At 43.1% G+C, this 14,735-nt stretch overlaps 1 protein-coding gene across 10 annotated transcripts in view; it reads right to left on the bottom strand.

Annotated features, from left to right (window-relative positions):
* Positions 1-7,959: 7,959 nt before the first annotated feature.
* ebf3b (EBF transcription factor 3b) overlaps positions 7,960-14,735 on the bottom strand; it is a 71,698-nt gene continuing 64,922 nt past the window's right edge. For 3 of the 10 annotated variants that reach the window (XM_062463717.1, XM_062463718.1, XM_062463719.1), the window contains exons 12-16: positions 10,753-10,818; positions 10,258-10,483; positions 9,883-10,068; positions 9,297-9,464; positions 7,960-8,165 (exon numbers count right to left, since the gene is read on the bottom strand). In XM_062463717.1, the coding sequence (XP_062319701.1) occupies positions 8,134-8,165; positions 9,297-9,464; positions 9,883-10,068; positions 10,258-10,483; positions 10,753-10,818 (678 nt within the window). In that variant the 3' untranslated portion in view covers positions 7,960-8,133. The remainder of the gene's footprint in view (positions 8,166-9,296; positions 9,465-9,882; positions 10,069-10,257; positions 10,484-10,752; positions 10,819-14,735) is intronic. The other 7 variants (XM_062463720.1, XM_062463722.1, XM_062463723.1 and 4 more) reach the window with 3 other exon arrangements.

Raw genomic sequence — 14,735 nt, 5'->3', positions numbered from 1 at the left:
GTGCGGCGTTTGATTCAACATTTATTAACCCCCTCACACACACACACACTCTCTCTGTCTCTCTCTCACACTCACACACAGACACACACATTAGAACCTCACAAAGACAGAGGGTATGGTAGTTGGCTTTCAGAATGTTCACTGCAGTGCAGTGATCTGGTCAGACTGTATTAATCATGGCTGATAGTTGTAAAAAACATTTGAGCTTATACAACAACGTTCTCTACCGCTTCCATCTCATAAGTTATATCCTGTCTCTAACTCCCGGCTTCTCATCTCATATCCTGCCACCCTTTCTCATTATAGAGTCATTTTCTTCCCCCACATCAAATACACACACTTTGCTCCCAACTCTCCCACTCTAGTCCCCCCCTAGTACCCCTCTAATTACTTGTAGCATTATTATCTCCTGAAGAACTTATAGTCTGCTCACCTGCTACTTTCTTACATGGCACAGCCCATTAGTCCTGCAAATGTACTTCACAAACAGCCCCTTCCCATTGTAGCGTTCAAGCACACCGCTGGATGCCAAGAAATGCGAGCAAATGCAAACTGTAAAGCACATATGCACCTCTTTAACTCACCGTCCATCCCAAACAGAGAGTAATGCCACTTCACTGCCAGAGGAGTGTTAGCCGAGCAGATATGGCTATGTCCTTCTGTCAGACGCGCAGACGTTAGAGCGGGCTTGGCAGGGCTATCGGGTTTCCTCCCCCGCTGTCGGGTCGGGGCTGGGATGGCCTCAAAGGCCCTGACACCACGGCACCTCGCAGCCCAGCCACAACAGCTGCCATCGCAGCATCTAATACCGACACACACTTCCACAGTCCAGCCGTTCTTTCAAAGAGGAACAGGGGATTTCAACAACACGGCATACTTTGATGCTGCTGTAATGATGGTTGTGTTCTTAGGGAGCAGGAGTCAGATGGGGCCTTTGTCTCCTTTGAACAAAGAAACACCCCAACAAAGACGCCCAGTACACTAATGGGAAAACTTTGATTACAAGTGAGTAAGGATGCCTCCCAGCCCCCTTAGTGTCAGTCTTTTAGATAAGTTACAAACTAGTAAACAACAAAGACAAAGTTAGTCGAAGTGTTCCTATCCATGCAGGATTGGCTGCAACCGAAACCATGTTATTTATATTCGCTGGTAACATATTATGGTTTGTTTATAATTGCGTGTGTTTGTGTGTGTCAGCGTGACCACAAGCGTGTGTTGTTCCAAGCCCTGGTAATTACGTTTGATGAGCAGCCATACATTACGTGTGTGTGCATGTGTGTGTGTATTCCTTCACGTATCAATCTATGACCACAGCCTCGTTGTCAGAACGGGAACTTGAGTGTCTCAGACTGGAGAAAGTGCAGGTCTAGCCTCGCTCATGTTGACCAAGGGGCGGCACTTCACAGGCTCCAGGACCCCATGGCACCAGTCTCCCCAGTCCCCCAGACAGACTGGGAGCATCTGGGCTCTGTCAGCGCCTCTGGCCCCCGACAGACTCCGATCTATATGACGGCCCTGAGAGGAGTGGACTGTAGCAGGACTGGGAGCGAGAGAGGGAAAATATGAGCTTGGAGCCGAGCAATGCATCCTGGCGCGGCATGCTACATATTTACTTATTAGGATATATGCTATGGGATTGATCTAGAACTGATATTTGTAGTTGCTAGTCACCCTTCGTAGGTTTCATGTGCAATGTTGTATCATTGATTAGATAGAGACAAGATTAAATAATTGGTCTGTATCGATCAACATTGGGAAATTATTGCCACAGAATGCCAAGGAATGAGAAAGCACATTTGAGTAATTCTCCGCACATTTTTTAATATATTTTTTTATATAAACCCTGCAAAGATAATGCTTAAATTGGAGACATTTGATCATCAAATCCATGCTGGAGTTCTGTATGTCACTGGGAACCTGTGCCATCTCAGAGTTGCCAAGACCAGTTAATTAAACCATACATCAGCTGAAATAAAAATACACCTACCGTCCCAATCAAATGTGACAAGTTCTAACACCTCCCTCTCTTCCTTAAGTTCTGTAGTTATTCACCCCCAAAAAAAAGATAGCAATGTGTTTCACTTATTATGATTGACGATTGATGATTAAGTCCTCCTGCCGACACACACTCCACCAAAGCCAGTGAGTTGGAATTGGATGTGACACATACACAGTTCTGCGTGTTAGGTAATTTGTTGACGAGGGGCCAAATTCATTTATGGAACAGCAGTATTGGCAGGCATGGACACTCTCTGCAGAAACAACGATAATCACAGAGGTTTGGCACGGCGTGACAAGGACCCTTTAGGGAAAGGCTCTTACACACTACTTTGTTGGCCGTTTCTTCCATGAGATGGAGAGACACTTCCTCTGTACTGCTTTCAGGTGGGAGACTGTAAGAGAGGCTGCAGGGGAGCGCTTGTGTCTGGTGTAGAAAGTTTGCAAAGGTTCCTATGTATATTTAAAGAGGTTGAACTTTTTGAATGCAAAGATTGCCCTCGTTAAATGGCAAGTGTCTTTGTACAAGGTGGGTAGGCATAGGAAATGGGACAATTTCACAAGGATTTAAGTGGATAATGTTTGGAAGAAAATATGAGGTAATAGCCATGGTTAAGGCTCCTGTGAGAATAGGCCATGAGCAGGACCCATTCTAAAGCCATTTAATCTCCACATTTGTGCTCCTCCATTTTTTCTGCTAATGAGCCTTATTGACTATCAAACAAGAGCTGTCATCCCCCAGCATGTACCAGTCTCAGACCCGCCCTGTTTGTCATGGTGTCCTCACAATCAGAGTCGAATGCAGGACCAGGATGGCAGTTTATTGGTTCTCACAGCAGTGCTGCCCGAAAATGGCACACTTCCTGTAGCTTTGCAGCTGCCACCTCTGCTACTTCCATTACTTTCTATAGCATGCAGATGTTGTATCAACATTCCCCGCCAAGGGGACTGCAATAACTGTGAGATTCATGCCATGTTTCGGAGGCACGTCAATTTCTCAAGTGGCACAATTAAAGAGGGAAATACACTACCAAGTTTTTCACAGGCGCTGAAATCGGAAAAGGTCTTTTTTTTCTAACCCTAACCCTTTTTTTTCCAAGGGGGCTGTTTCATAAGGGTTCAGAAATCCACCCAATTTTTACAGCCCTTTTCCTGAGTTGAGCTGTTCTGTGAGTCTTTGTGCGGCAGACCTGTCGCGACCCACAGCGGATATGGAAATGGGGCTAAGGTTTTATAGGCCAAACGGATTGGACACAGTCAAGCTCGGGGGGCATGAATATTGGATGTTATTTCTGCTCTCTTTTTTATGTAATCCATTGCCAATACATTATTAATAGATGATATCATATCCAGAACTAGTGGACAAAGCACTACAGAGGGGAGCTATGAAAGGACCTCTGTGTGGTTGACTGTGGCAGAGAACAGAGCTGAAGTGATATTAGTTTATCACAGTTGCCTAACACTTTTTGACCATGGTTTCTGCACTGTGTGCACCCCTGGACAGAACAAACTTTAGACAGTAGAGGGGAAATACAGTGAAAGTGTCTGCCAGGGGTTAATCCGGCATTTGTGGGTTTGAAATGCAATACATCATTGATGAAGTATCAAATGACACCCAAATACAAGTTTAATGGATTTTGAGCGCTGGGATACTTTGCTCATCCCATCTCTTTCGCAAAGAGGGAAGAAGGAATCTTTGTATGGATCTGGAGTTGTTCCTGTCTAAGCTGACTCAGAATGGGTTGTAGATATGGGACTAAGGTCTTATCTGATGGACTGGTTCACAGGGAGCCAGACACTGAGCTAATGTGCTTCAGTGAAATAGGTCATGCTGTCTGTCTTGAGCCTTCATAGTGAGAATGATACAGTATTATTTAGTAAGCATTGACATCACATAAGCCTATATAAAATGCATAAATATATACAAAATTATAAGTGAGCTTGCACAAGTAATGTCATAATTCAGTAGTTTGGGTATGCAGATGCTGTGTGCATTTACACTTATTTATTGAGTATATTCTGAGTAATAATTTTTATTCATAAGTAAAGTTGTGTTTCTATGAGAAACCGTACAGGTTGTGGGGGGGGGGGAGTATGGTCTGTCTTGACATGTAACCACTGCCCACATAAAGGAACAAAGACAATAAACCTACACCCTTCTGCAATTGAACAGTCGAACATACTGTATAAGCGGCTGAATAAGTCTTGCACAGGGAGTGGGTGTGTAAGGTAATATTCTCTTTTAAGGTCAGTTTGAATTGTTTTTCCTCTTGGGAAACTGTGGATTGATAAAACACCAAACAAAACCCCTTTTCTGAATGCTTGTCCTCCATGGCCTCAATGAAGGTTTCATTCCTTTATATCATCCAGCCCAATTCCCAGCGTGCTCAGCCATTGTGGCCCCTTTCAACTAGGGCTCTCCATTGACTGGCTCATTGTCCAGCGGGGGCTTTTGTGAAGCGCTATCACCAGAGCACAATCTTTCACCTGAACAGTGGATATGGCCATACATAACGCCTGACTCACACATCTACATATATGCATCGGAGGAAAAGTACAGGACAGGCACACGGGTCTAGTCTGCAGTAGCCCTCATTCCCTACTAACAGGACCGGTTAGTGCACAGCAATGTGTAGCAAAGACAGAAGATAAACTAGCTCCCTCTTACAGTATGTGTGCGTGTGTGTTATTGAGAGTGGGTTTTCCTGAAATATAACAATGCATGAGCAGATGTTAGAAGCCTGGCCCTGGGCTGCACAAGGCTACTCAAGATCGATAACGCTTTCAATATTTCTTTCCTTTGACAGATAACCGCTATTGAGCAAAGTCTTGATAAGAGTGGCAACATATGGATGTAGCGAGCCTTGCTCTCCTTTGATTGCGTGACCCCTTGACCTCTGGCTGTTTTGAGAGAGCGGTGGCCACATGGTCTGGGGGTGTACGAGGGGCGGGGGAGGCTTGACTGGGCCCTGCTTATGAGGCGTTATTGACTCAGGATTTATAAATATTTAATGCACACATTAAGATCATGGTGGAGGGTGGCCATTAGGGTTCTCCAATAAAGAGGCTCTCACCATGATTGAGTGGCGAGGACGGGCTGAGGCCGGGGATGAGGCTGTGGACATGGATACAGAGAACAGTCAGACCTGGCCAAGAACACCGGTCTTAATCTCGCTATGCGTCTACAGCTTGGTAACGCTGGGCATGGTAACAGGGATTGTACAGGTGGAGGTGTTCATGAAGGAACTCAAAGATGTATAGAAGAAACCCTCTGTTGTCGAGATATAAATACAAAGTTGGATTGGATAACAACAGATCGGACTCAGTTAATATGAGGAATAAGATTGCTCATTAAAAAGGTACAGACTGGACACCAGGCTGCAGCCTGGCTTTGCTCTACAGTAGATAGATTAAGTCATTGAATTGAGGCGAAACAGCAGTAAGCACGACCATGGATCCAGAACTGTGTCTGTGTATCTGAAACGGATAGTGCTTTGTCAGGAAGCAGGTGCGTTCACTATTGTTATCAGACACATTGGATTATCGAGGGAATGTTTGGAAGCACAAGGCGTTTGCGGTCGAAAATTGAATTGCTCGTGTGCGTATCTACCCCTCACACTATCAGCAACGCCTGCACTATCTCCCCCACCACGAGATCCATGCAAGCTGGTGACATAATTAGCCGTGATATGCTGATTGCTACTCAACTTGCATCGCCTTAATTGTGCATTAAAAGGTGAGGTGGCCATGGACAATGTTGCTGTTGATGAGAAATTGACATTTTCTGACCTGGTCTCAGCAAGCACTCAGGAAGCCAGATAAGATATTTCGTTGTTTTAAAGGAGAGGCAGTATTCTTCCCCATCACTCCACTATCTCTGTTTGACCCACTTGATGAGTATAGATTTCACAGGGGTCCCCTTTCAGCTTTCAAACTATGAGAGGTTCAAAACGATACCAACCCTTATAGACAAAGGATAACCTTGCTCTTTCAATGTATTGATTCTTTATTAACTTGGTGGCTTAATGCAATGAAATGAGGGATTTGAATGGGCCCCATTTTGGGCACTTTGAATAAAAAGCCTGCAGTATTTATGAAAGGGCTGCAATGCATTTAACAGCACCACTGAAGTGAGATGCCGATGTAAAGATCAATAGGAATACATCTCAAAGTCAGAATCTTTAGCTATAAGAGAATATGGAACAGAATACTCATTTAACTTTTGGGGGGAAATTAAATGGACTTTTATGACATGTTGCGAGGAAACAGTATGCTTTTGTTTTCTAGTCAGACAGATCACTGAAAAAGTCCACAGTTTAGGAACTATAATTTTTTTACTGAAAACTTTAATAAAACATCACTTATTCATTTCTGTTTCCATTCCAAATGTTGACATTTTGAATTTTCTTCCCTGTAAACACATTTAAGCTATGTGGCAGAGTCATAAGTGGTGAGTAAAAATGACTTCTATACATTCTACAAAACAGAAAGAAAATACAACCACAAATGGAGTTTCTTCCCCCAAGGTTGTCCCTCATGCACATTAGTCTCTATTGGATCTTAACAACTATCATATGGGTCACAAACAATTTATTTGACAATACAACCAACAAAGTTTTCTCCAAAATGGTCTGTATAGATAATTTAAAATCAATATAAAAATAAACAATGAAGTTTGACTTCCCCTTTAAAAAAAATGGACAGAGAGTCTTGACAGAGTAACAAAAATTTGAGGATACATGTGAAATATATGAACATTGCATTTCATCAAATACAAAAGAAACAAATGAAGGCAACAGTTCTTGGCTGAATTCTCTGTGCTGCATCACTATATTAAGGGCATGACGATTAATACATACATAATGAAAAGCAATATACAAAATTTCCAAGATAAATACAATATTTATAGTTGATATGTTACAAAATGTCCCCTCAGTGAGCGCAAGTGTGTATTTGAACAGAAATATGACAATGCACTATTCTCTAATTAACTCCTACATGTTCAATGGAATTTCATTTTACTTTAAATGTTTTTTGTTGGTCTAAAATAACATGGAAAAGACAGATGTATAAATATTTAGCACAAGTTTGGCAATATCACAATAGTCTACAATTTATACCACATATAAAACACATAAGGGAATTGGAGCTAGAGGGAAGAGGATGGCCCTCGTCAACAAGAAACAGACTTCACAGTAGCCTAAGAACGCATTAATATACAGTGCTAGCAAAAGGGTTGAAAAACATGGCAAAACACACTTGCTTAAAAGGAAGCTCTAGACATGGAAGTACATAGTTTTTCATCAACAGAGCCAAGCGTTCTATACACGCCAGTGTTCTGGTTGAATCCAAGAGAATTGTTTTACTTTTGAAGATGATTTCTAGCTACAATAAATTACAAATTTAATTTAAAATGCAGGAATGAATCAGGATACAATCTTGCCCACTCAACCCCTCCCCATTTAATTTGTAAGTGTTGTATTTTATGATTGATTTTCTACATTATATATTTCATATATTTTCCAGTTGAAATTCAAACTTTCTTGGCCCCGGTGTATTTTCTCACACATAAAAATACAAAAAAGTCACATTAGAAAGACACACAACTGTTGTGAATCTATTAAAAGATAGTTGAAACAGAAAACAATTTCTGAGGCAAACAAGTTCATAGGTAAATGTACTGTACATCAGTGTTTACATTAAAACCAACTGTTTAGTCCACAGAGTTCCTTCCAGTACAGTATGTGTGGTTCAGGGGAAAGAGCCGAGGCAAAAGTACAACCCAACAGGTATACAAAATAAACACTTCATCGTCCTTTGTCCTCTTCAAGGTTGATAAAATGGAAAATGAGCAACAAAAAATATTGGTCACTAAAATGGTAGTCCTCATGAAATCCTTTACAGGTCCAAAATTAGAATTTGTGAAAATGTCTTTATAAGAATGTTGTTTGTTCTTTCCCCCCCCCCCATCTTCATTACAAACAGAATACGCTGTTGACTATAGACTACACCAGCATTTTCTTTGTGTGCTAAAGGGGCGTCCTGTGTCTGTGTGTGTATGTGTGTGTGTGTGTGTTTTTTTGGGGGGGTGGGGGGTGGGGGGGTAGACTGGTGTTTGAGAAGGGGAAAGTGCATTTACATCGGAGGAACAACCAGGCCGGACATAGCTGGAAAAAAAGAAATGACATTTTAGACAGGTGCTACAGAAGATATGTATTTTATATGACAGACCATACACAGTAAACATGTTGAAATCATGCGTGTAATTGTGTGTGCCTTTGTATGTGTGTATGTCTGTTTGCATTTGTGAGTCTGCATGTGTGTGTGTGTGTGTGTGTGGGTGTGCATGCTTATGTGTTTGTCATGTGCGTCAGTGTGCGAGTGTACGCCTTCCTAACAGGAGAGCTTCAAAACCTCCCTCTTGCTCTGACATTTCAGCCCCCAGCACGCCAGTCTTGCTATGTGTGATATTTCTCCTGGCGTTGGGGTAATGGCAAACAGTGGCCCAGACTCCCTGGAGACTGGGCCACGGCAGCGCTAAAGCAACAACATGGTCACTTCCCACAATGCCATGCTACAGTACAGCCCTCCTCCTCCCTGCTCAGTGAAAGGACTAGACTAGACACTCTAACACACTCTATACTCAGCCCCCCACCCCCATCCGCCTCCCACCACGACTTTATACCTCCAGTTCCTCACTCACTAAGCCCCATTTCAGAGTCATTATCTAAGACAGCATAGATTAGATCAAAAGGTAGTTTCCTCTCCTTCACCAAGACCATCTGCTAGGATATAATTAGCAACTGTACCTTGCCCACAGTTTATATACTCACTATTTTCACACGTTTTAACTACTAGGCTAGTAAGGTACCGGAATTAAATATTATTATATTGCTCTCAGTATTTTTGGAGTCATGGTTGAAATGCTTTTAAGTTTGCACAGATGATGGCAAGGCATTGCTCATTAATTTCTGCACAACATGTATTAATAAGTATGAACGTGCAGCAAGATGAACTTTAATTTCCCACTTCATTAAGCCCAATGTTATTAATCTTGGGGCACACACTATGGCTAAGCTTGTTTTCAAAGCAATCATGTTGGTCATGACACACGCACAAAACCTAATAAACATAATTACTAAAACAATTCTGGGAAGGTGTTTCCCTACGACCTCCGAGAAGATTCATTTGTACTCCCGCATGTGTGTGTTTGTGTGTGCGTGTGTGCGTGTGTGTGCATGTGTGTAGTGATGGGTGTAGATTGTCAAAATGCATATTTGTAATGATTAGTCCCTCACCGAACCGGACTGAGGCCTGAGCAGCGGTATCTGACCAGTAGTCCGTAGGGAAGGGATGGGGGGGTGAGGGGGGCTCACCTTGCAGTCCGTTGCCGTTGGCGCTGGTGCAGGAGGGGGGTGGGGAGGCCTGGGGTCGGACCACAGGGGCAAAGGCGCTCTTTTGTTTAACTGCGGAGACGATAGGGGAGAAAAAAAGGGGGGGGGGGGGAGAGTGGGAACGTGCTGTGAGACAGTGTACATCACTATAGCCAAGGGCTGGCTCACCACATCAAATAGCACTACAGTCTGGCCTTATCAATAATATCTTACTCTAAAAATACCACAAAAGGAGCTCTTTTGGAAAGGAGGAAATAAGCATATGTACATCGATTCTTGGCCTGCGTAAACTAAGCGCAGCGGACAGAAAACGATGTAAACATTTAGTCATTTAGCAGACGCATTAAACCCAACGTAAACTGCCCAATATTGTAAACAGGCCATAAATGATGTCGTAACAGCAAAGAGCTAATCTGGGCACGGCAAAGCTATGCGGATGGGGGGGGGGGGGGGGGGGGGCGCTAGCTGGGCTAGCTGGGCTGCTACTCACTTCCATATGGGGAGTTGGCAGAGGATCCGTTGAGGAAGCCGGGAGAGCTGGGCACTCCCAGGTTCATGCCAGCATTTCCGTAGCCGTTCATACTGTTGCTGACGGTGTTGTAGCTCGACTGCTGGGGGGTGCTGCTGGAGATGTACCCACGAGGGGACACACTGCTGGTGTTCCGGCTGTACCCCACTGGACAGACGGAGAGAGAGCGCGAGAGAGGAAGGAGGAGAGGCTGGTTAGAGACGGAGGGGCCTTCCCTCCGCTTCCACTTTAGGTATTTGTTGGAAAGCAAAGTTGCTTCCACAATCACTTATGATGCAGATTAAATGAGAGTTCACATGATGTGAAGATAAAGTGTGAGCCACGTGTCTCCTCTACCTGCTTTATCTGAATGAGGGGGTAAAGTAGATGCAGTGGTTGTGGTCCACCAACCTTGGTCGTTCCCCTGTGACTCGGACACGTTGACGGCTAGCTGGCTGCCAAAGGAGTTAACTCCCATCATTCCATGGGAGGCGGTGTTGGCGAGTGAGGGGATCTGGTTGTGGTTGCGGGGTACGCTGTACAGGGCCTCAGCAATGTCAGCTGCCCGCTTCAGGATAATCTCCTGGGACAGCGAGGGGGGAGACACAAGGAAGTTGGGTTATTTACATTTCAACTGTCACACTGTGTGGCTGCTTCTTTGTCCGGGCCTTGTTTGATGCATCGCTCCTGTCAGTTTACCCATGCAAATAATCAATGGAGAAGTGAAGGTCCATCTCTGATATTCATCCTCCATGCAATTTCAAAAAGGTTCCCTGTGATTTTATTTGATGTGGGTTTTTTTGTGCAAATCTTTGTCCAGAGAAACATTTAACATCAAGTTGATCTACATACCTGGTTATTATGTGGCATCCCATATAGAGCTTCAACCAGGTCAGCAGCTCTTTTCAGTAAGACCTCCTGAAATAGACAAAAAGGAAATTTTACATGACTTAATAAAGTATTACTCTCCATATAGCTGTGCAAAAAGCAGCACCACAGTACTAGAACCGTTACAGCCAGTATCACTTAGGTGTGTTCAGTGGTACGGTAACTAAATACAACCCTGAATTGAGAGAAACCAGTACTCTTGTTTGTCCACTTACTCTTTGGTCTCTAGAACCACAGGGAGCAATGAATAATGTTCCATATCTTAATTAAACCGGCGTAGTCCTTTAAAACAACACCTCACCCTTAATTTCAGAGTCTTGCGTTTACTCCTGAGTTCAATGCCGAGCCCTCTTTCTTCAGAACAATAAAGTGAATTAGCTCGGGTTAATCTAGTTTTGTCGTAATGACATTAAGGAATTTTTCAATTAACCTCTTTGACTGGCTGTTGTAAAGGACTTCACAAATGACTTCCCATCCAAAGAGAGCAGGGTGCTTGTGCCTTGGGGGACATGGATGCACAGGATGGGGTCTTATCCATGTCTGCATGCTTGCCCCTGCTTGACAATGAGGATTAGCTATGTTGCTTTGGTTTTTTGACAACTGAAAATGAGTTGGCCCCAGATCCAGTGCTCCCTCCCCTGTTCCAGCCTTGTGGCTTGGCCTGTTTGTGTTCTTTATCTGCACGTTGAATTGAACATTTACAATTAAACCCCAGAACCAGAACTGCTTTTGTTTCGAACGATGCCGTAAGCAATATGCTCAATGAGAGCCGTCTCCCTCATTTAGGTGTATCTAATGTGACAAAGGGACGTTTCCGATATAGCTCGAGGTGGGCTTGGAAACGCCTGTTTGTTGTCACCTGCTGTATCACCGTGAATAAGCTGACGTTCCCGTCAGAAGCGACCCGGTTAAAAGCAATGCAGATCTGTCACTAGAAACACCTCAGATGGACTTTGTTTTCTTCCCACATTCCCCATGTTTTCTCTCGCGGGCCTCAGTAATTTGTCTGAAGTGTTCCATCACTTGGCAATAGCAGTCTTGGATTAAAACGGCAGCTGCCGTAAATGAATGTAAACACAGCCTTCACGCCTTCAAACAGCGGCCTCTAAGACTTGGCCTGCATTTCCAAGGCGTAGCTTATGGAGTGTGTATGGAGTGTGTATGGGCCCCCTTTCATCCTGAAGAGCATATCTCTCTCCGAGTCCTTGATTTATCAAGATGAATCACTGTGGAAGCCACTTCCAGTGTCTGCCATGCTCTCTTATAGAAACATATCGCTTAATCCACCCCAAGTTACCGGATGGGTGGCTGTTAGAATGGGCTTTTACCTCTGAAATTGGTGTGTATGCTCAACGTTGCATGCATCTAGTTTGCATACAAATAAAGAATTATGGTTGTCGTAAGGCAGGTACACTAAATGAGAGGACCAGCTGTCTTGATGTGTTCTCATCAGGCGGAGCAGATTTCTCTTCTCGCTCGCTGAGTGAGATAAAGTGGTTTTCTTTCATTTTTTTCTGCAGTTAATAATTACCAATAATCTATTCTATCATATTTCAAGATCTTCTACATGGCTCTCAATTTTAAACAACAATTACAGCAATTAAGACTGTCACGTTCGCGAGCCATGTTTCATTCTCTGTGAACGTCCTCTCCCTCGTCGTCCATATGGTACTTTGTAGCGGCAACATAAGGACAGCTGGAAAAAAAGAGAGGGAGAAAACGATATTGCCTCTCATCCTTAATCTGTCGTTTACCGCGTGGTGTCTTAACTAACCAAGCTGACTCGCAAGGCTATGCTTAAGTGGGGGCCTAGTCATATCCAGGGATGATGAGAAGTGCTGTTCCCAATCAACGCAGGAGTTTGTTTGCCTCCGACGAGACGCTTTCACGCGTATCAGCTCACGCTGTGAATACGATTAGCAGTGGAATAGTGTTCTGAGGGCATTTCCATGTAAATCTGTATACTACTTCAGCATAAGTGTAATTGGCTTTCTTGTCATGGAGACATATGAGAAGACATCATGTTAAATGGAAACAATTAAAGCAGTGAAATGATCTCTGGTGTTCTGTGACAAAGGCATGACGGATATTTCTCCATTTGTTGTTTTACACAGGTATCTCGCGTTCAACAACTGTACAAAATGTGAGAGTAAACATAACAGCTCATCTAAATTCATGAAGACATACGACGGCACACATGATCTGAGTTTTTGCATGACAAATGATGTGGTATATTACATGTTTTACATGACAGCTCTGTGGTCTAAAAACCGCCAAATTGTGATTTCTCAAGCACAAGATTAGCCGGGATTGTGTACTTATATTATCACAGTTAATAAAGGGGGCTAGGTTATGTAGCTTGGAGTGCTAATGCCATTATGAAACTGTAAGGCAATTACTCTGTTAGCTCTAGCCTGAGGTAATGAATACATTCAGAAGCATAGGGCCATTAGATGAAGGTACTTCAAAGAGCACAGGAAGAGAGATTCATTTAAATACATGGGTAATTGCTTGACATGAACACATTTGTAATATTTTCTCCTTGTGGATTACACAAAGAATTGGAAAAGAATAGTTTTGTGCTCAATTGGAAAAAAAAGAAAATAATCCAAAGCAATCAAGTTAATAATAAAACAATATTGAGTTTCCGCTTTTAATTTCGTAATGAATATAATTTGTTACAGAAGAGAGAAATTGAGTGTGATATAATGTGATATCTAGTCTATTTGTCCATTACTGCCGGAAGGCACAAAATAGTATTATAAATTGTCTTTTTTATATTATGAATCGAAAATTGTTTTATAACAAGATCTTAAAAAGGAGGGTGAATTCAGAAGTCTCTGTTCACTTAACGCCATGCCCACAAACCAATCTCCTTTCTCATCACTTGACTGCTCACACTTATTGCTTTCATATTCACCCTGGACTTTGCATTGAATTTTTATCCGTGCTCCTCCCAAAGGGTCAGCCTGTCATCTGCGATGTTGTCTCAAAATTACGAGGTAAACTTCAATCAGAGACAGCTTCCCCCCATTTTTCTCTGTGTAGCAACAATATTAGCGTGCATCCCCTGCAATCCATGAGCGCTCCTGTATTGGCTTTCTGTCTCCTTACAATTACCACGTGTCTTACTGGTCCAAGGGAAAAGGCTGGTGGAAATCAATAGTGCAGTAATATTATCAACTGGGGGGTGAAGTCATTGAGGAGGGAGGGGGGGGGGGAGCGGTGTCGATTTGCCTTTCTGCTAATGCATACTACACGTCCTCCAGCTTTATCTCCTTTTTATAGAGTCTCCCCACCTCACCTGCACCCAGTAATGGCTGTTCTCTATATGCCTGCTTCTGTTCTCATTCCAAACCTAACATGCCAGCCAGCCAGAGGCGCTTTTATTGGAAATGTGCTTTTGACCCCAAGAGCCGACCCTCAGATGGCAAGCTTAACAATGACGAATCACTTGGTGGGATCATTTACATGCCCCCTGAACCCCATATTTGGGTCCATTAGAGACCAAATCAAATATTTATGTTGTTTATTGGAAGTGCAGGGTTTCATCTCACTCTGTGATTGCTATATGCTTATGCTGGGAGACCTGGCTATATTAGGAATAAGCACCCTGAAGAGACTTATCTTGGATTCAGTGTCAAAATGTCTTTGCTAAAGGCGGTTAATTCTAAGAGGGAAAAAATAAAATGGCCTCTTTTGTTAAAGTGTGTGTTGACATTATTGTCAGCTGTGTTGCATGTTTGGTGATCTATTGGCTAAATTGAAAAGGCGCTATAGAGACTCAGAGACAGGCCAGAGAGGTTGCGTATCTCTTTCAGATATTAAAGTGACTCTGACTTTTTTTTGTGCTGTTACACATTTACAGTTGAAATTAGAGTAACATTTCATGTCCAGGTGTTGTTTTCTGTCTCCATGGGGACTATCTAATTGAAGCACTTCATATA

The sequence above is a fragment of the Osmerus eperlanus genome, chromosome 6 (assembly GCF_963692335.1).
Source record: "Osmerus eperlanus chromosome 6, fOsmEpe2.1, whole genome shotgun sequence".
Classification (NCBI taxonomy): Eukaryota; Metazoa; Chordata; class Actinopteri; order Osmeriformes; family Osmeridae; genus Osmerus; species Osmerus eperlanus.
The sequence above is the reverse complement of the archived record's forward strand: the minus strand, read 5'-3'. Positions and strand labels throughout refer to the sequence as shown.